The sequence below is a fragment of the Python bivittatus genome, unplaced genomic scaffold, assembly GCF_059951505.1.
Source record: "Python bivittatus isolate LINGU-HERP-01145 unplaced genomic scaffold, Pbiv_v1 ctg000070_np1212, whole genome shotgun sequence".
Classification (NCBI taxonomy): domain Eukaryota; kingdom Metazoa; phylum Chordata; class Lepidosauria; order Squamata; family Pythonidae; genus Python; species Python bivittatus.
The window spans coordinates 32,050,036-32,069,528 of record NW_028277034.1 but is presented as its reverse complement, the minus strand read 5'-3'; the positions used below and the strand labels follow the sequence as shown (position 1 = coordinate 32,069,528).

General features: G+C 39.6%; 1 protein-coding gene across 4 annotated transcripts in view; it reads left to right on the top strand.

Annotated features, from left to right (window-relative positions):
* Positions 1–19,493, top strand: part of BLTP1 (bridge-like lipid transfer protein family member 1) — a 140,800-nt gene that overhangs the window by 46,466 nt on the left and 74,841 nt on the right. For all 4 annotated transcript variants that reach the window (XM_088132888.1, XM_088132886.1, XM_088132885.1 and 1 more), the window contains exons 26-34: positions 729–848; positions 1,692–1,972; positions 2,866–3,116; positions 3,501–3,756; positions 4,415–5,258; positions 14,905–14,975; positions 16,456–16,629; positions 17,910–18,030; positions 18,610–18,753. In XM_088132888.1, coding sequence (XP_087989014.1) covers positions 729–848; positions 1,692–1,972; positions 2,866–3,116; positions 3,501–3,756; positions 4,415–5,258; positions 14,905–14,975; positions 16,456–16,629; positions 17,910–18,030; positions 18,610–18,753 — 2,262 coding nt within the window. The remainder of the gene's footprint in view (positions 1–728; positions 849–1,691; positions 1,973–2,865; positions 3,117–3,500; positions 3,757–4,414; positions 5,259–14,904; positions 14,976–16,455; positions 16,630–17,909; positions 18,031–18,609; positions 18,754–19,493) is intronic.

Genomic DNA, 19,493 nt, shown 5'->3' with positions numbered 1-19,493 from the left:
ATATTTAATATGCTCCCTATTTTTTCAGTGCTGCAATATTTACTTTCCCTTTCTCCTTTTTAAAAAACATAGGTGAGAAAACAACTTTTTCTTGTATCATTTGTCAAATCTTTATGGGATTTATACAATTTCAGTGTCTCCTAACTCAATTTTATGTAACAATTTTATCTTTTTGGATCCTCACCAGTGTTCTTAATTCTTGGTTGCAGTGCTGATTGTTTTGGAAGATTAACTGAGATTGGAAAAAAAAAAGAAGTTATCTAGTTATCAAATGGAGCTGAGGGAATTATACCTTTTTTTTTTAACATAAGGACGGTTTCTAAGGATTTGTTACATGGCTAGAATGGTGGGGAAAGGAGATGTAGTTTTTACTTTTAAAAGCAAGAATACTGATTAATAGCATCTCTTTTAAAGAAAAGGTAGTAATTTTTGTCCCTGATTAAATAAAGAGTTCTACTGTCAGACTGGTGCATATTAGCAGAAGCTTCAGTCAGTGAAGCTGAGGGACAGTTGGTACCTTCTACAGGCTTAATACTTAATCAGGCCGGTAGAATATTTTACTTAAAGAATCCTCATGTATCATAATTCCATGACCATAGAAGAACTATACTGTTTTCAGTTTTGTCTGTTTTCAGTTGAGGTGATGTGTCACTTTGTCTTTGTTTGAAGTAAGATGAATATATGCCAAGGTAACATTTACTACTATCTTTTTCCCCCCAAATCTTTAGATAAATGGCGTCTCTGGGCCTTGTCTAACATCTGATGAATTAAAATATACTATGACGCGCCTGTCAGTAGATGGTGCAGATATATACATTGTTGAGCATGGTTGTGCTACAAATATAAAGGTAGAAGTACTTATCTTATTTCACATCTTCATTTTTGTATACAGGTAGTCCTCAGGTTATGACCATTCATTCAGCAACCATTCAGCATTACAGTGGGACTGAACGAATGGTACTTACAATGGGTCCTCATAGTTCCAGCTGTTGTGGTGTCCCTGCGGTCACATGATCACGATTTCTGATGTTCCCTGCCAGCTTCCTACAGGCAAAGTCAGTGAGGAAGCTGGCAGAAAGTCGGAGTCACGGTCATGTGAGGTCTTCACTTAACAACCCGCACAGTCCTTGCTTAATGGTGGCAGCCAGACTGCCGGAATTGCCATTGCTAAGCAACACAGAAATGTGATTTCTCACTTCATGACATGTTGCTTAGAGGTAGCAGTTCTGGTCCCAATTGCCATCATAAGCTAAGGACTACCTGTACATTTTTTTTAAAAATGTCAATTTTTTAAAATAGAACAATTTATTTTCAGCATGACTTTAATGAGATTTAAATATTTCTAGCATATTTATTCTTTATATTGATTGTTATTCTTGTGTATCAACATTTTTATAGAACTAATTCTTGGATACCTTTGACATAGACTTAAAAAATTTATATATATGATGAAGAAACATGTTGCTATGCATGTAGTTTGATTTCTCAGCTAAGTATGACTTCATAAATATCAAACCTATTTATAATTTGAATTACCATCATGATATTAATAATTTCATTAAAACTTATACCTGTAAATAAGAAATTTAGAATTGTCTCATTTTTATTACTAGGAGTAAATATCCTACAGTAATTTCAGTTGATACTCTTCTAGGATTTCTACTGATCTTTTTCTTGAATTTGACATTTAGATGGGTGCTGTGCGCATTGCCAGTTGTAACCTCCACAATCAGTCAGTTGGTGAAGGTATAAGTGCTGCCATTCAAGACTTCCAATTACAACAGTATATTGAACAAGCAAATAATTGCCGAGCTAGTCTTCAACTTGCAGTACTACGGAGGGCATATTGGCTAGAAGCAGGATCAATCAATTTGGGCCTTATCACTGCTGATGTTGCTTTAGCAGCAGATCACTATTCAAAGCATGAAGCACAGAGACATTTTTTGGAAACTCATGATAGCAGAACAAAGAGGTAAGAAAAATGACAAATGAAAAATAGGTTAGTAAAAAGGCCTGTCAGTGAAAAAAGGGAAAACATGAACATTCTTAATAGATTCTTCAAAAATGTAAAACTTTTATAGATTTTTGATGCAGAAAATTGATTCTAGAATTCTTTTATTTTTATGTGGGTGTGGGTATGCATCTGTGTGTATGGATTTTTAAAAACATGTTATTCACAATGTTTTTAACAAAGTTTCATTATAATCTAAGCACTAGGAGCTGACAGTTTTTCAAGTTGAAAACCATGATAGCAATGGAAGAATTTTGTATTTATTTTATAATATGATCAGATCTTTTAAATCCATTTCTGGGAAATAGTATCTGCTTAGAGTGTTACATCTCCAACATTTATTTCCAAGAACTCAATACATTTGTTTTGGAGGATTTGGGTTGTTCCTAATGTTGAATGAATAGAAATCACTGTTGTAGCAAACTCTCCTCATCTTTGTCTCACCACTGCAAAGAGTTGTGCAGCAAAAAGAGTAGAAAATCATTCCAAATCCTACACTATTGTGGAAGCATATGAAAAACCTGGTGCTTCCACAATGAACTGTGTTTGATTTTTGGAAATAGCCAACTTCCACTTCAGTATCTGAGCCATGTCCCAGATGTTAGAGTTATGATCAGAAGAATAGGATAGAAGAGCCTTGTTAGTTTGATCCAATTATTTTTAGTGAAAATTAATTTTTTTAAATAAGCTATTTCTAAAACAAATCAGCTACTACTTTGTATAGGTTAATGCATTTGTGAGGCATCTGGGTGGATGCGCATTGAAGATAACGTAGTCATCCATAATGGTTATTGTAGAAATATCTGACCAATACTTTCAGTTTGTTTATTTCAACGAGCTCCTTCTTTTTCTAGATTATGGTTTTTATGGCCAGATGACAATACAAAGAATAAAAGAAGCAAGAACAAATGTGGCTGTCTTGGTGGCTGTCGGTTTTTTGGTGGCCCAGGATCAGGATTAGACTTCTTCAAGCTCGAAGAATTGACACCATCAAGTAGCTCAGCTTTTTCAAATGCAAGTGCAGAATCAGATATGTTTTATGGGCAATCCTTACTACAACCTGGAGAATGGATTATTACCAAAGAGCTTCCCAAAATTACAGATGGTAAAGGATTTGCATCTGTCAATTTATATGTTTGTAAATATCATTTGTTGTTAATTAAACATCAGCATATCTTAGTATACTTATTAAGAGGTTAAAGAAATTATGCACTTAACCAGAAGTATTGCACAAAAGTGATACTGAATGCAAACGTTTGGCAAGACACACAGGTATAAAATTTGGTAATGTGCAATTAAAGTTATGGGGAGACCCATGATTAAAAATATTCCACATTAAAAACCAGGCTGGTTTCTTGATGGTTGTCGCAATTTCTAGTCTCTCTTAAAATAATGTACTTATGTATCTATTTGAAAATAAAGAAGAAGAAAAAATATTGGTATCTTTAATATTTATTAATTTAGCATAAAATACATAATTTGTTTTTAGGTAAGGCAAATGGTATAAAGAGAAAAGAATGGGAATGCCGATCTGTTGGAACGGAATCTGGAAGAAAATCCCAGCAACTAAATTTACAAGTACCTTTGCGGTCTCATAGTTCTTCATCATCTTCAGAGGAGAATAGTAGTTCTAGCGCTGCACTCCCCTTGCTTGCAGGTGATAGGGAAAGTCCTTCTTCTGCCATGGAAGACCATTTAGGACAAAAGGAGCTCTTGACAGGTTCAAAAAAAGATGCCCATGGAAGGTGAGCATTTATTTCTCAATAATAACTTATTTCATTGTAGAATTATCTAGCTTACAAGTTCTTTTCAAATACTTAGAGTTTGCCTGCTTTATGTGCTCAAGTTGGGGTGCAGTGTGTGGAAGAAACATTAGTATATCTACAAGGGTAGATACTTGATACTGTCCAGCTGTTTTGAATAAACCCTTTACTGTTAATCATGCTGCTTGGGATTTAGGGGAGTTGAAGAACAAAGCATCTGAGGGCACCATGTTATTTCCTAGAGCAAGTATGGGGACCTAATGACTTTTCAGGTGTTATTTAACTGCAGCTTATTCTCGTGCCAGAACTGACTGTGCTGGCAAGGCTGGTAGAAGTGGTATCTGCCATCATTTGGAAAGTTACATATTTCTCACCTCTGATTCAAATATATTAATGTTTGTCTCATCTATGCTTCCTTTCAAGTTTCTCAGTGTACAATACCAGCTGTTATCCAGTATAGTTACAAGTTGCAGGCTCCTTGAAATAACTGGGATTGAAGTAGCTGTGATGGCCTTTGCTTTTTCACTGTGTTTCAAAGAAATCCACAATCACAGTTACTATGTCAATCCTGAATAAATGCTTTTGATGCTGAATTCTGTGCAGTTGCATCACTGTGTACAAATGTTCTTATCTTCTCTAGTAGTGCAGCAGAAGGATCAGGAAATAGCCCAGTATCTCCTATTCCACAAGAGAGGCCTGTTGGACAGTCTCCTCTTAGATCTCCTTTGAAACGGCAAGCATCAGTATGTTCTGGTCGACTTGGAAGCACCAAAAGTCTTACTGCAGCCTTCTATGGTGATAAGCAGCCTGTTCCAGTTGGTGTGCAGTTCAGCAGTGATGTTTCCCGTAGTGATGAAAATGTCTTAGATTCTCCAAAGCAAAGAAGAAGTTTTGGTTCTTTCCCTTATACTCCTTCTGCAGACTCAAATTCATTTCATCAGTATCGTTCTATGGATTCTAGCATGTCAATGGCTGATAGTGAAGCCTACTTCTCAGCTGCTGAGGACTTTGATCCCATCAGCAGTGATGAAGGCCCAGGAACCTATCCTGGGAGGAAAAAGAAGAGAAAGCAAGCCAAACAAATTGATTATGGGAGGGGCTCAATCTATCACAGTGTAGAAGGACCACTTACTACTACCTGTCATGGAGAAACTAGTCAAGATACAAAAACTGTACCAATAAAAATGCATCCCTCCCAAGCTTCATTTGTTTCTGCTTTGGGAGGAGAGGATGACCTTGTTGAACATTTATATATCATAGAAACTGAGAAGGCTCCTGAGAATGAACAAATCACTTCCCAGCAGCCTGTAATGAACTGCTACCAAAGCTACCTCACCCAGTACCAAGTGATTAACTGGTCAGTAAAACATCCAACAAATAAAAGAACCTCCAAATCATCCTTACATAGGCCATTAGATCTCGACACTCCAACTAGTGAAGAAAGTTCTTCATCTTTTGAACAGCTTTCTGTTCCAACGTTTAAGGTAAAAAGCACAATGTATGTATGTATGTATGTATGTATGTATGTTTATGTATGTATTTATTTATGGTAGATCTCCTAATTCAGACTAACTCGGGGCAAAGGCTTACTAAAATAACATAAATGTTTACTTGTTTTTGAAACATTAACAGGGTGGATGTTACATATCTTTGGGGGGAAGGTGTTTCAAAGTGTGGGAGCTACCACAGGGAAGCCTGTCATCTTTTCCATCCTACATACACTGCTTGTGGGGAAGGAATTCTTAACATACCCTCTCTAGATGAGCAGACCAGATGGGCAAAGTCAATTCTGGCAAGGCTTTGCCTGATCTCTGTCTCTCCTGTATCATCAATGGCTTCAAAGATAATGACCAGCACTTTGAATTGGGCCTGGAAGCCTAGTAGCAACTAATGCAGTTGCTTTAACATTGGTGTTATTTTTTATGCCACCATTAATCACTTTATACCAGCTGCAGCTTGTAAGGTTTCCAAAAGCAGCCTCATGTTACTGCAGTTCAGTTGGATGGTGATCAAGGCATGAGTTATTGATATCAGTGTAATATGATCCAGGTAGAGTTGCAATTGGCATGCCAGCCAGAGCTGGGCAAAAGCCTCCCAGCCTGCTTACTGAATAGGAGCCAAAAGTCCATGAGAACCCCCAAGTCATGGACCACCTTCTTTGGGAGGAGTATAAGATACCACCCAGAGTCACTTTTTGTGAGATGGGCGGTATCTAAATTTGAAATATCAATAAAAAAATAATAATAAAATAAATAAATAATCAGTCCTGTTCAGAGTTACTACCTGGGACTATTTTACTGGGTTGTTCAGATGTTCATTGATAACTATTAATGCTATCTTGGTAGGATTTAATCTCAAGCTTCTTTTACCCCATATAGATCCTCACAGTTTCCATACAACAGCACAAGATTTCCATATTATCTGCAGCTCAGGCTTGTGGGGTAGGAATTCTTAAGCACTGGGGTGGGGGTCTCAATGGCAGGGGTGTCAATGTATAATTGAATGTCATTAGCATGTCTCACCCCAAACCAACAGTTGACTACTCCCAGCAGTATCATGTAAATCTTGAACCGCATAGGAGAGAACCCTGTTCCCCAGAGGACTTCACACTGGCATTTCCATGTATTCAAGTGGTTTTACTTTATGATCACTGACTGGGACCACCCACAGATATAGGAGTGTAACATTCACGCAGTTACCGCGGGCCTCTCACAAGTGAGGGGAAAGAAGACACCAAACTGATTCTCCTTCGAGGGGGATGAGAGCGCCCAGACCGGAGTCTGGAAACCTCTTTTATTGAGTACATCAGAGGGCTGGGTTAGTACATCAGAGGGCTGGGTTAAGCATATATACGTCACACTACCTAATACAAGCTCATGACTATATATGGTAATACATGAAGCGCAAGGGATCATGTGCTTCGATTGAGCATGTGACAAGCTGCGGGGGCTTGCCTCCTGAAATTTGAGGCTTTACCCCATGTTGTTGCTGGTACTTTTCCATGCTAGCTTCCTTGTTAGCGTACAACTGATTTTACTAGTCTGCACTAACAGAAATGCCTAGCATGTGATGGGGTGTTATAATGCAACATCTCCTCTGTTTTTATTGTTTTAAAGGGCAGCTTCCTCCTCATCACTGATAAAGGTGAGTTGAGGTTTGCAAAAAAGCTGTTCAGGTGCCACTGGTTCCGTGGTTGGGAGAGGCAGGTATTTATGAGTGCAGACCATGTTGACCTGTGCTTCTATGATACCCAGTCTATCCTGAAAAAACCTTATAAGCCTATTAAGGACACAAGGACCAACTGTACATGCTATAATCAACAATAATAACGGTCCAGCGAGAGCGCTAACCAAGGTTGTGAGCCACGGGGAGAGATTAAACCATCCCTCAAACCATCCTTGTCGGTCTTCACGCTCTCGCCTGCAGGCATTCAGGCCCTCTCTCAGTTTGGTCATGGATTCTCGAACAATTCCAGAATGGTCAGCATAGAAGCAGCACTCTTCCTTCAAGGCCACACACAGGCCACCTTCTTGTAGAAAGAGGAGGTCTAAGCCTCGTCTATTTTGTAATACTACCTCCGAAAGGGAGGTTAGTGATGTCTGCAAGTGGGAAATAGACGTTTCAATGCGTTCTAAGTCAAGATCAATTGCAGCTCTCAAATTTTGATATTGTGTATATTGGTGGGCAAAGGACGCGATCCCAGTGCCAGCACCTGTGAGACCTAAACCTACCAGCAAGGAAATGGTGAGGGTGGAAACCGGTTCTCGTTTGCTTCGAGACAACTCTGTGGTAGAATAGGCATTAAGGATTTCATCCTCAGCGTGGATGTACATGCGTGGGATGATGTGTACAAGGATACAAAAGCCCGTGGTGTTTAGCACATTACCATGTGCACAGGCTGTAAGTCCTGTGGAGCACACCCACCACCCATTTTCCGGAGGAATGTAGAAAAGGGTGGTGTCAATGTTGCTGACAGTAACATTGCAGTATGATTTGTATGGGGAAGGTATCTTGCCTATACAGGTGCCCTTACCCGTTATGGCCTGGATGGTCTGAGAGCCATGTCTCCATCGGCAACCCTTGTCAGAAATAGACGTGTTAAAGGCTGCCTCAAAAGCTACAGCCTCATAATACGGAGGCAAAACATTATAACAAAGCCAACAAGAAAAAGTAAGATTGGGGTGGCTAGCATTCAAAAGCTGATAAGTGGCCTGGGCAATGTCCCACAATGGGTTACTAATGCGTGGAGAGGAAATAACTCCTTCTATGATGGTAGAGTTACCCGGGGAGTGAGTAGTTGGAAGGAGAGGGATGATTGCCTGGTTAGGGCCAACCGGCACAGGGGGAGTAATAGGGGTAGATATCAATCTGATGGTAAAGATGTTTCCCTTATCACGATGGCCTGTCCGAACCTTATCATAGAGGCGAACCCCCCAAGTGAGTCCCGCTTGCCAACCCTCATATTTCTTCCCCTGCTCAGTGAAGGTAATGCGAACCGGGTTACAATAGCCTTGTATAGTCCCATCTTCTTCTTTTTGTTGACATTTTAAGCTTTGGGTGGTTCTTTTAATGGAGACATAATCAGTTTTTATTGGGGCATCCCACCAAATATGTCCAGTGGAAACACAGTCCCAATTTGCACAAAAGTACGTATCAGCCCCTCCACAAAGTTTCTTGTATGAAGACTCCTTTCTATATCCTGGACATACATAAAAATGGTGTTTTTTAATGAAGTCATCGCCTTCAGTGAGTCGGAGCATTTTTGCTATGTCAAAGTAGAGGTCAGGAAACCAAGGTCCAGATCGGTTGGCTGAGGAGGAGTTCACCACCTCAGAATGTGAGTCAAGGATTACCCACATCTGGTTGAGGGGAACGTGGGGGTTATCGGAGGCCTTGCATATCAGCACAAGCGGAAGCAGCATAAGCCAAAAAGGCTTCATTTTTGACCTTTCAGAAGACAGTGCGGTCTGAGATCCTTTACTGATCGTGGCGGTCGTCACAAAGAATAGGTGGAGCTGGAGGAATGACAGGATCAGAAGAAGGGGTATCTTCATCTTTTAGCTTTTGTGGAAGATGACAGGGACGGATGTGCCGACCAGGAATCCACAAGGTTTTTTCAGGGAGGGCGACTGCGGCGTATCCCCGACCCCAGGTGATGAGCTCTGCAGGTCCTCGCCACGTCAGGTCTGGTAGGCAACGATAATAGACGAGCGGTCGATGATGTTCAGCAGAGGAAGAAGAAGAAAAATGACGACAAGCAGCTGACATTGCAGGTTGGCCAGTCAGGTTAAGGAAGTTAAGGGTGTAAAGGCACAGGTTAAGAGTGTCTTGCACTGCTGGGAGACCAGGGGCATTTTTCCCCCTTGAGCCGATGTAGCGGTCAAGAGCATGTTTTAAGGTTTGATGAGCTCTTTCAACCATGGCTTGTCCTTGACTATTATATGGAATGCCAAATTTATGAGTTATGCTCCATTTTTGACAAAAGGCAGCAAATGCTGTGCTTGTGTAAGAAGGCCCATTGTCAGTTTTGAGTTCCTTTGGGCGTCCCAACGATGCAAATGTGCGAATGCAATGATTAATTACATGTTTTGTGGCTTCTCCTCTTTGTGGGGTAGCCATGATGAAACCCGAATATGTGTCAATGGACACATGGATGTACTTCCATGGAGCGAAAGAAGGATACTGGGTAACATCCATTTGCCAAATTTGACAACTTTCAGTCCCTCGGGGATTTACTCCCATAGGGATGGAGTGTGCTTGTTTACTGCAAGTAGGGCACTGTTGTAAAATAGCTGTTGCTTCTGCTGTTGTTATGCCAAATTGTTTAATCAGTGCCTTCTTGTTTTGATGAAAATAGGAGTGACTCTCCCACGGGGTAAGTGAAGAAAGAGAGAAAGCATCAGGTGAGAGTGCAGCAGTGGCTGCAGCATCGGCAACATCATTCCCTTCTTGGATGATGCCTGGAAATGGTTGGTGGCTTCTTATGTGAGAAATGTGAAAAGGGTTCGTTCTTTGAGAGATGAGGTGTTGAAGAGTGAGGAAGAGAGACAAGAGCGAAGGTTCAATAGAAGGCGAAAGATAGGCCTGATAGATAGAAGAAATAATCTGTGAGACATACAGACTGTCCAATATTAAGTTAAAGGGTTGGTCAGGAAACTGTTGAAAAGCCAGAATTGAAGCATACAGTTCTGCCCGTTGGGCAGAGGATTGTGGTGGAGTGATTTTTGTGTGCCATTGGCCTTTAGATTGCCAGGGACAGGCACCATATTTTTTGCTTCCATCTGCAAAAACTGTGATGGCGTCTGGGATAGGGAATGAAGCAAAAGGAGAGTTCCATGCAAAGGGTGTGGTTTTCAAAAGTTGTAGTCTGGGGTCAGGAGGGTGACAGGAGACAGAACCAGGCCAGTCAGCAAGGGCAAATTGCAGTTGCTCACTGGAGGCCAGAAGGGTTTCCCAAGTTGCAAGAGAGCAGGGAACATAAAGTGTCGTTGGTTCTTGTCCAGCAAGTGCTTTTGCACGATGGCGACCCTTAGTAATGAGGAGTGCCATTTGAGCTGGTTTTGTGGTTAAGGTAGAACGAGGTGTATGGGAAAGGTGGACCCATTCAAGGACTAACAGCGAGGGTGTGACTTGTACAATCGCACCTGTGGGTAGGTTCAAAGTATTGATTAACAAGAGTGCAAGAGGAAAATCATCCAGCAACCGATCCACCCATTTTGTTTTTAAGGCTTGGTTCACTAATTGAATTGTTTCCAATTGTTCCTTTTGCAATGGGATTATGTCTGCTGGTTGTTTTCCTTTGGTCAAGGCAGAAAAAAGAGGTGAAAGTTGGACAGTAGTGAGGCCTAAATAAGGGCGTATCCAATTAATTGATCCCAAATATTGTTGTAATTGAAGCAAGGTCGGCTTTTGGGGTAATTGTACCTGCGGGCACAGTGGAGCAGCGTGAGAGGAAAGCAATTTGTGCCCTAGGTATTGAAAAGGAGGAGAGGTCTGGACTTTGTCAGAAGCAATATAAAGACCTCCTTGTTGTAAAATTTTTTGGAGGTGAGGTAAAGTTTTCAAAACTGTGCCCCTTGGGCCAGGGGCTGCAACTAAAATATCATCCATATAGTGGTATACCAAAAAAGATGGGTATTTCACACGATATGGGTGTAAAACATGTGCTACAAAAAATTGACACATGGTGGGGCTATTGAGCATTCCTTGCGGTAAAACTTTCCATCGATAGCGAGAAGTGGGTTGAGAGTTGTTGAGTTCAGGAACAGTAAAAGCAAACAAATGCCTATCCTTTGGGTGCAAGGGGATAGAGAAAAAACAGTCTTTAAGATCAATGATCATCATGTCATAATTTTGAGGAATCAAATTGGGATTGGGGAGTCCGCATTGTAGCGCCCCCATTGGTTGCAAAATGGCATTAATTACGCGCAGATCATGAAGAAAACGCCAGTTGCCAGATTTCTTTTTTATTACAAATACTGGTGTATTATAAGGGCTTAGAGAATCTTCAATATGCCCTTTTTCTAATTGTTCTAATACCAATTGTTTTAATGCATTTAATTTTTCCAAAGTTAATGGCCATTGATCAACCCACACAGGGGTTTGAGATTTTAAAGTTAAGCGAAGAACAAAAGGAGAGGACATTACTGCAGAGTAAGTTTAGCTTGAAATTGGGACATGAGATCACGTCCCCAGAGATTAATATGTAAAGGCAACACCACAGGTTTTATGTGGGCAACGTGCGTTGTTGCGGCAGAGGTTACTGGAAGCCAATCAGAACTGACCCTTGCTGCTTGTACGCCACCCACACCTCTCACGGATGGGGCCTCGTCAGTTCTCCAATTGGGAGGCCATTCTGCTGATCGTATGACGGACACGTCAGCGCCGGTATCTAGAATACCAGAAAAAAGGCGACCACTGATATAAAAATCGGCCGTGGGGTGTGAGTTGCATAGCGGATGTTCTAAAGCCAATAAATCATCCGGTGTGTTTTCTGGGAGCAAGATCATAGTGGCAACTATTTCCCTAGCGTTAATTGTAAGTGGGGAGTTAATTGTCATGGCAAGGGCAAGGTCTGAAAAACTATCAGAGCTTCGCATGAAGGGAGCAGCAAGAACGCCTCAAGAGGTAAGATCTAAGTTTGGGAAAATTAAAACAGGCAAAGTAGGAGGCAAGGTAAGCGTGAGCTTTGGAGAAATAAAAAGAAGATAGACATGACCAGGCAATGTGTATGTGACTGTGTCATTTGCTACCATTTCAAACGATTGAGAAGATACAGCGTTGCTAGGTTCAGCCTTTGGGGCGGGGCTGGCTGGTCGCCCCGCAATTAGTTTTCTGGCTGATTAGCAGAGGATGGGTTAGTGCGACACTGGCTTGCCCAATGAAAACCCTTTTTGCAGCGTGGGCAAACGGTGTTGGGGCGGGAGGACCCAGAGGGTTTACGCCCCCTTAGGGCTCCTTCCCCTCCCGGGGCGCGGCACTGATTTCTAAAATGGCCGGGCTTTCCACAATTGAAGCAATTTCCAGTGGGACGTGAAGAAGAAGCAGGAAGTGGCTGATTTTGGTGCATCGCAGCAGCAAGAGCCTCCATTTTGTGGCTTGTTGTGCCAACGATACGACAAGCACGCAAAAAGTCAGCAAGAGTAGCTCCAGGGCGAGCAAAAATGGGCTGCAAAACCTTCTGACAATCAGCATTTGCATTTTCATAGGCTAGTTTTAATAACAATTCATTACGAGCATCCTCATTGTCAATCTGACGCTCAATGGCTAATTGGAGACGGCTAAGGAATTCGGAATAATTTTCAGTAGATCCCTGCATGATTTTTGAAAAGGATTGTGTGGGGGTGGCTGAGGAATCAACTTTCCGCAATGCAGATATAGCTGCTTGTGAAACCAAGGGAAATGAAGCCCTTGGAGAGTTGATTTGAGCGGCAGCAGTTGTAAAAATTCCTTGTCCCAGCAAGTGATCAATGGTTACATTTGCAGGGAGACCACCCTGCACAATAAGGGCAATTTGTTTTTGATATTCTGAGCACCACACAACATACTGAGCAGGAGTTAAAATCATATTACACAGCATTTGCCAATCAGAAATCATCATGTCAGAAGAATTTGCAAGTGTTAGAAACAAGCCCATAGAATAGCGAGATTGTAAGCCATAAGTAGTTACAGCAGTTTTAATATCCTTTACAACTTTATAAGACAAAGGAGCAAACACTTGGGTAGGAGGGTTATTGGGGTTGTTGGGATCGGGAATATATGAGACAGGGAAGGCAGCACAAGATTGCATATCCTCCAAATCTAATTCCCCTCTAGCACGAGCCTCTATCATGACGTGTACCAGGGGTCCGGCAGTTGAAGTTACCGGAGGAGGGAAAATTCCCTCATCCCTTCCCTTTGTTGTTAGAGGGAGGGGGGGGCCGATGGCAAATGGCTCTCGTAAAGAGGCGGCGCCATAATTGCAGTAGCAGCCATCCTTGGCTCCTCATCGTAAACTTCCAGAGCTTCTAAAAGAATACGGCAGGAGACAATAATTTGCTGTGGAGCTTTTGGTGGCTCATTTAAATACTTCAAAATCTTTCTCCACAATGTGGCTTTTGTTGACCCGGTCTCAGGATAGACCGGACATTTGAGCCAGACATATTTTAGCAGTCCGGCTAGCCTTTTTTGCTTAATTGGAGGCAATGGGGTGCCTCGATTAGAAAGAATAATGTTAGAAGCCTTGAGAAGGTTTCCAAGTTTGTGGAGGTGCGCAACCTGAGACTTGGACAACCCACCTCCCATACTTACGAGGGAGCCGGCAGGCGGCTGGGATGCGTTGAGCCTTTCTCAGGCGTAAGTACCGGAGGTCTCAGGCGGAGGGAGAAGGGGCCTTGAGAAGGTTTCCAAGTTCATGGAGGTATGCAACCTGGGGCTTGGACAACCCGCCTCCGATACCTACGAGGGAGCCGGAAGGCGGCTGGGACGCATCGAGCCCTTTCCCGGGCGTGAGTATCGGAGGTCTCAGGCGGAGGGCGACGGACGATTACCCAGTTATTGGGGATCACGTCGGGGTCACCAGTTGTAACATTCACGCAGTTACCGCGGGCCTCTCACGAGTGAGGGGAAAGAAGACACCAAACTGATTCTCCTTCGAGGGGGATGAGAGCGCCCAGACCGGAGTCTGGAAACCTCTTTTATTGAGTACATCAGAGGGCTGGGTTAGTACATCAGAGGGCTGGGTTAAGCATATATACGTCACACTACCTAATACAAGCTCATGACTATATATGGTAATACATGAAGCGCAAGGGATCATGTGCTTCGATTGAGCACGTGACAAGCTACAGGGGCTTGCCTCCTGAAATTTGAGGCTTTACCCCATGTTGTTGCTGGTACTTTTCCATGCTAGCTTCCTTGTTAGCGTACAACTGATTTTACTAGTCTGCACTAACAGAAATGCCTAGCATGTGATGGGGTGTTATAATGCAACATAGGAGTAGAACCATTCTAAAACAGTGTCCTGACCCCCAGTTCTTTCAGACAGTCCTAAAGGATATCCTGATCAACTGTACTGTGCTCTAACAAGAGATCTAATAGGATCAAAAGGGTGTTTTCCCTTCTATCTGTGTCTTGAGAAACAATATACACCAGAGTGTATGGTGCTATGTCTTTTCCATAACTAGGCCTGAATGCAGTTGAAAAGAACCTAGATAATTAATTTTGTCTAGGATCCATGGGAGTTGATTTCCCACCATAAACAAGTTGTAAACATGCATTCAAAAGAATATATAATTTCACTGAATTCTTTTTAATGGTGAATTTTGAAATAACATGCTAAAATTACAGAAAATAATTGTTAGTGAACTTACTCGTTTGGAATTTAATATAGTAAAATCTGCTTGAATTAGAAATTCATTCTGAAATCTTTTAAATTGAACTTGCTACAGGCAACTGAACTGAGTTGTTTAGGTCCATTGCTTTGGCTGTTTTTTCATTAGGAAAAAAGTGTATTATGGCATATCAATGCAAAAATTGCCATGATTGACCTTGTAGAAATATAAAGGTAGGAAGGAATGTTAAATATTTTTACATTACAGGACAAAAACTGATGAAAGTTTTCAATGAATAATAGCATATTGTTTTTTCCAGATTGTTAAACAGGGTCTTAAAGCTAATGCTCTACTGGACCGAGGCATGCAGCTTACAGGATCAACTTCTAAGTGAGTAACAAGTTATGGTTCATTTGTGATTTGTTGAAAGTTAGATTCTTGTTTTCATATACAGTATGTAGGATTATAAAGGTGGTGGTGTCTAAAGTGTTATAAGAATATGTATAAGTAACACTCCCCTTCAGCAGGGCTGAATATTTGCATCCTTCTCATATGACTACCATCATTCCTGTCAGAAGACAGTTGAGATGCTGTTCATATTTATTTGCATTGTGAGTTTTCACACTGCAGAAGGAGCTTGTAAGTTGCTGAGTGTCTATGTGGAAAGGAATCCAAAAGTAAGCTGATTTTGTTTTGTTTTTTAGACTTTTCCAGCTACCCTGTACAAATTTCAGACTCACTTGATATTTATTAGACTAGCTTTTTTGAAAAGTTTGAAAAGTAAGCTTCTTAAGTTTTTAAAAGAAAGTTTAATGAATTTATAGAATGTCTGTCTAAAAGAGGCTTATGATGTAGTACATATTTGATATGAAGCAATGTATAACAAGCCATAGCTTGCCAGAGATTGCACAGACATGATGAGGAAGTAATTATGAACTCTGTCTTGCATTTCCTGTGTCTCTCAAATAGTTTTTGTTCTGTGTTTAAGAAAAACTCCTTGCTCTTTATTTTTATATATATATATATATATATTGCATGTATAAAACTGATGAATTGCTGTCTAATCATGTAAATGTGATCCATATGTCATTTGGAAATATTTATATTTGTTGACTTAGAGTTCTTCCTTATGTACAGTTTGTCTATGATGATGAACCAAGATGTATTTTTAGAAAGAGTGAAATTTATTTGATGCCAGAGATTTTTATCATTTAAAACATTGTAATACTTGAACCTTAATTTTCATAATACATGAAATAATATAGCTTATCATCTGCTTACACCAAACCTGCTGATGATGTTGAAATTTTTCCTTAGTTTCCTTTAAAACTTAATATTTGCATATTCTCTTTAGGGGTCCAGCATGGATTAGAATTTCCCTCTAGAATTATGAAAGTTGGCATAAGAATACCACTAGAGGATGTGCCCTGTGAATATAGTATTAGATTATTTATCATCTGATAATTATTTATCATCTGATAACTATATCTCATTTTAATGCTCTAAATTGGTAGGATACATTTTATGTTTTTTAAAAAAATTAAAATACAGATAGAAAAATGCATTTAAAGTTAGTTCAAACCAATAACATGAGAAAGCACTTAAAAGATCCAGGGCTGAGTTCTGTTGTCTAAGGGATTCTTACTTGTGTCATTACTTTGTCTATGTGTGAACGCTTATTACTTTTTAAATTAGTAAGCTTACTCTTCCCTCGTTTACTGCACTTATCATAAATAGGTAATTTTATCCTGAAAAGATGCTTAGGTAAGTAACATTTTCCAATGAATTCTATTGTGGCAAGTAATCAGCAAAAAAATAAATGTAGCTCCTCTCTAAAAATTAACATTTTGTTCTCCATTTGTTTGCTTAGTACTCCATATACTCCATTGGAAAAGAAAATCCTTGATCACACAGACGATGAAACAATAACAGAAGAATGGACTCTTGATCATCCCATTTCTCAGACCAGAACAACAGCTATTGTTGAAGTAAAAGGAACTGTGGATGTAGTTCTTAGTCCTCTTGTAGCAGAAGCTTTAGACAGGTATTTCTTAGTTTGAAGAGCTATATGCATAAAATATGGCTGTCACATTTCTTCTTGGCCTGACAAGGTACAAATGTACCATGCATGACATTGTCTGAAATAGATGAGGATAAAGAAGAGTCTTTTCAGTATTTTTTTGTACAGCCTTACATATTACATCTTCTTATCTGTTTTATCAAGACTAGATTCAGTTCTTCTCCTTGCCATAAAATATAAGCCAGTCTGGTACTGGGGAGGCATAGGTTCCAGTAAGCCATGGAAATTTACTAGGTGACTTTGGGGTCAGCCAGCCTTTCTTGGCCCAACCTACCTCACCAATTTGCTATTATAAGGGTAAAATGAAGTGTGATCCCAATCTAAACTTTCTTGAGCTCCTGTCTTAAAAATACTAGTATTTATAGGCCAGACAATACCATTATTAAGGTTATACTTCGACTTTCTACAAAGAGGTTATTCTAGATGGTTACTAGGAAAAACAAGCTGCTGTGAAAAAATCATTTATTTATTTTTCCATTTATAACGTCTAAAATTCCCATCATTTTCTTCCCTGAAAGCAATAACAATGTAAGATAAGTTGAGCTAAGAGAAAGTGACTAGCCCAAAAACATCTAGTTAGCTCCTTAGTCAAATATAAACATGCTGTTTTCTGGCCAGGTAGGCATTCAAAATCTAAAAACCAGTTCTGCTTAGAAAATATCAGTTGTATGGTAGCCAAGTTGTGGTACACACCAATAAATGCCAGATTCATTTGATTTGGTCTTGACACAGGACCTCCATACAATCTTTTTTAATACCCTAGGATTGGCTAAGGTAGGAGAAATGAAAGAACACAAAGAGTAAAATTTGATTAACAAAAGAGTTGGCATTTTGGGTCATACCAGCTCATTGGTTGATATAATTCTGTTTTTACAAATTAACTTTTTAATTTTTTAAAAATGTTTTTCATATGAGCCACCCAGATCATTGGGAGTCAGGCATCACAGATATTTAATAATAAATAATAAATAAAATAAATAAAATCATTGGGCTTTCCCTATATTGACAGATCATGAGACTTCTGCTAAGTGCTTGTGAGGAAAGCTTAATACTTGTGCAAATGTAATCATTGAACAAAATAAAATTTCTGGATGTATTTATTGTAAATATCTTTAGAGAAAAATTTAGACACAGTTTATTTGGATTTTTTTTTTCTCATGACTTTTATTTTATGAAAAGATAAGTAGATAAATTGTGCTTGAAGCCTACTTTCACCATATACTTTGGACTAACTTTTCCTGTAGGTATATAGAAGCAATGGTACACTGTGCTAGCACACGTCATGCAGCAGCCATTGTGGATGATTTGCATTGTAAGGTTCTCAGAGAAGCTGTCCAGAATAGAAAAACAACTTTTTCAGAAAATGTATGTATATTTATATAATTAATATTCTTCTTATGACAAAGTTTTATTACCTGTGTACAGCCCCCCTCCAAATGTGCTTCAGCATTTTTTTTTTATTTGGCAAGTTAAACAACAGAATAATTATATTGTATATCTAGTCCTCAAAGGTTATAGATGAGGAGGATAGTAAAGCTTTGCTTCAGAAGATGGGTGGAAAAAAAAGATTATACTTGGTCCATTCATTTTTACAAAATATCTATTTGCTATAGCACATAGGTAAAGAAAAATATTTTTCAGTTATATTTTTGGACTTTAGTTCCTGTCTTTGAATTCTTTGATTGAAAATTCAGTTCTCATCATTCTCACTTCTACTAATCAAAACAGTAAAATATAACTGACAAAATGGAGAGAGAGAAAGAGCAAAAATAACATGCACATTCCAGAAAGAAGAAGGGATGGAACAATATGAAAAGAAACAGAAGATGTATGGAATTACATTTAAAATAGTATACTGTCTAAAAGCCCTTGATCCCCCCAAAAGCTGAACATCTCTCCTTTAAATCTTAATTGCAACTGGTCTACTGTTCTTTTGTTTTAAAGCTATCTTCTAAACAGGATGTGAGAGGAACAAAAATAGAAACCCCGGCTACTGGAACAACTCAAGTAAAGACACAGGCCAGTGTTTCTCTCAAACAAGATAATGTGACTATTAAAGGCCTACAAGCCAATGTTACAGTACCTAAGGTAATTAACAGTTTGACTGACTATTCTTGAAAGATTTATTACTCAGTCTCTTGGTGTTATGCTTTTGTTGTGCCTATAGCACTAAGTAGAGCTTAGCAAGAAATGTCTTGAATATAAACAGGTTGGAAGGACCAAAATATCATTTTCTGTAGATTTTGGGTGGGTGAAGGATCCAGGTTTCTGACATCCTCACTATTTAAAAAGATGGCCACTTTTTAGTCTAGATGCTAAGAAAAGAACACTAATATATAGAAGAAAAGCATAGGCATGAAATTGACTGAAGCCATGGATCATGGCCGCTGTAATTGTAGTATCTATGCCAATCTCAAAACTGGCCAAACACCCAAGAAGATCCTTATAAGTCATCTAGTGGGAAGATGGAAGTCAACCTTGGTACAGATTCCTTCACTGTCTACCAAACATTCATGGTGAAATACAGCATAATTAGTTGGAACAACAACTAAGGACTTTGCTAGTTGCAAATATGGGTAAAATTTCTTCCCAGGGCTGTGAGCATTTACCCAGATTTTATTTAAAATATTTTTAGGGGGAAGACTTTTGTCCAAATACCATTTGTGCTTATCTCCCAATAATATACCAATCTCCCACAATATACCAATCGTGCTTATCATAATTCACTGGCAAAACGTAAAACATTAATGTTGGTAATGTCTGTTTAGATAAAATGGTGTTCACATTATCATGACTTTTTAAAAAACATTTCTTGAGTAGACTAAAAA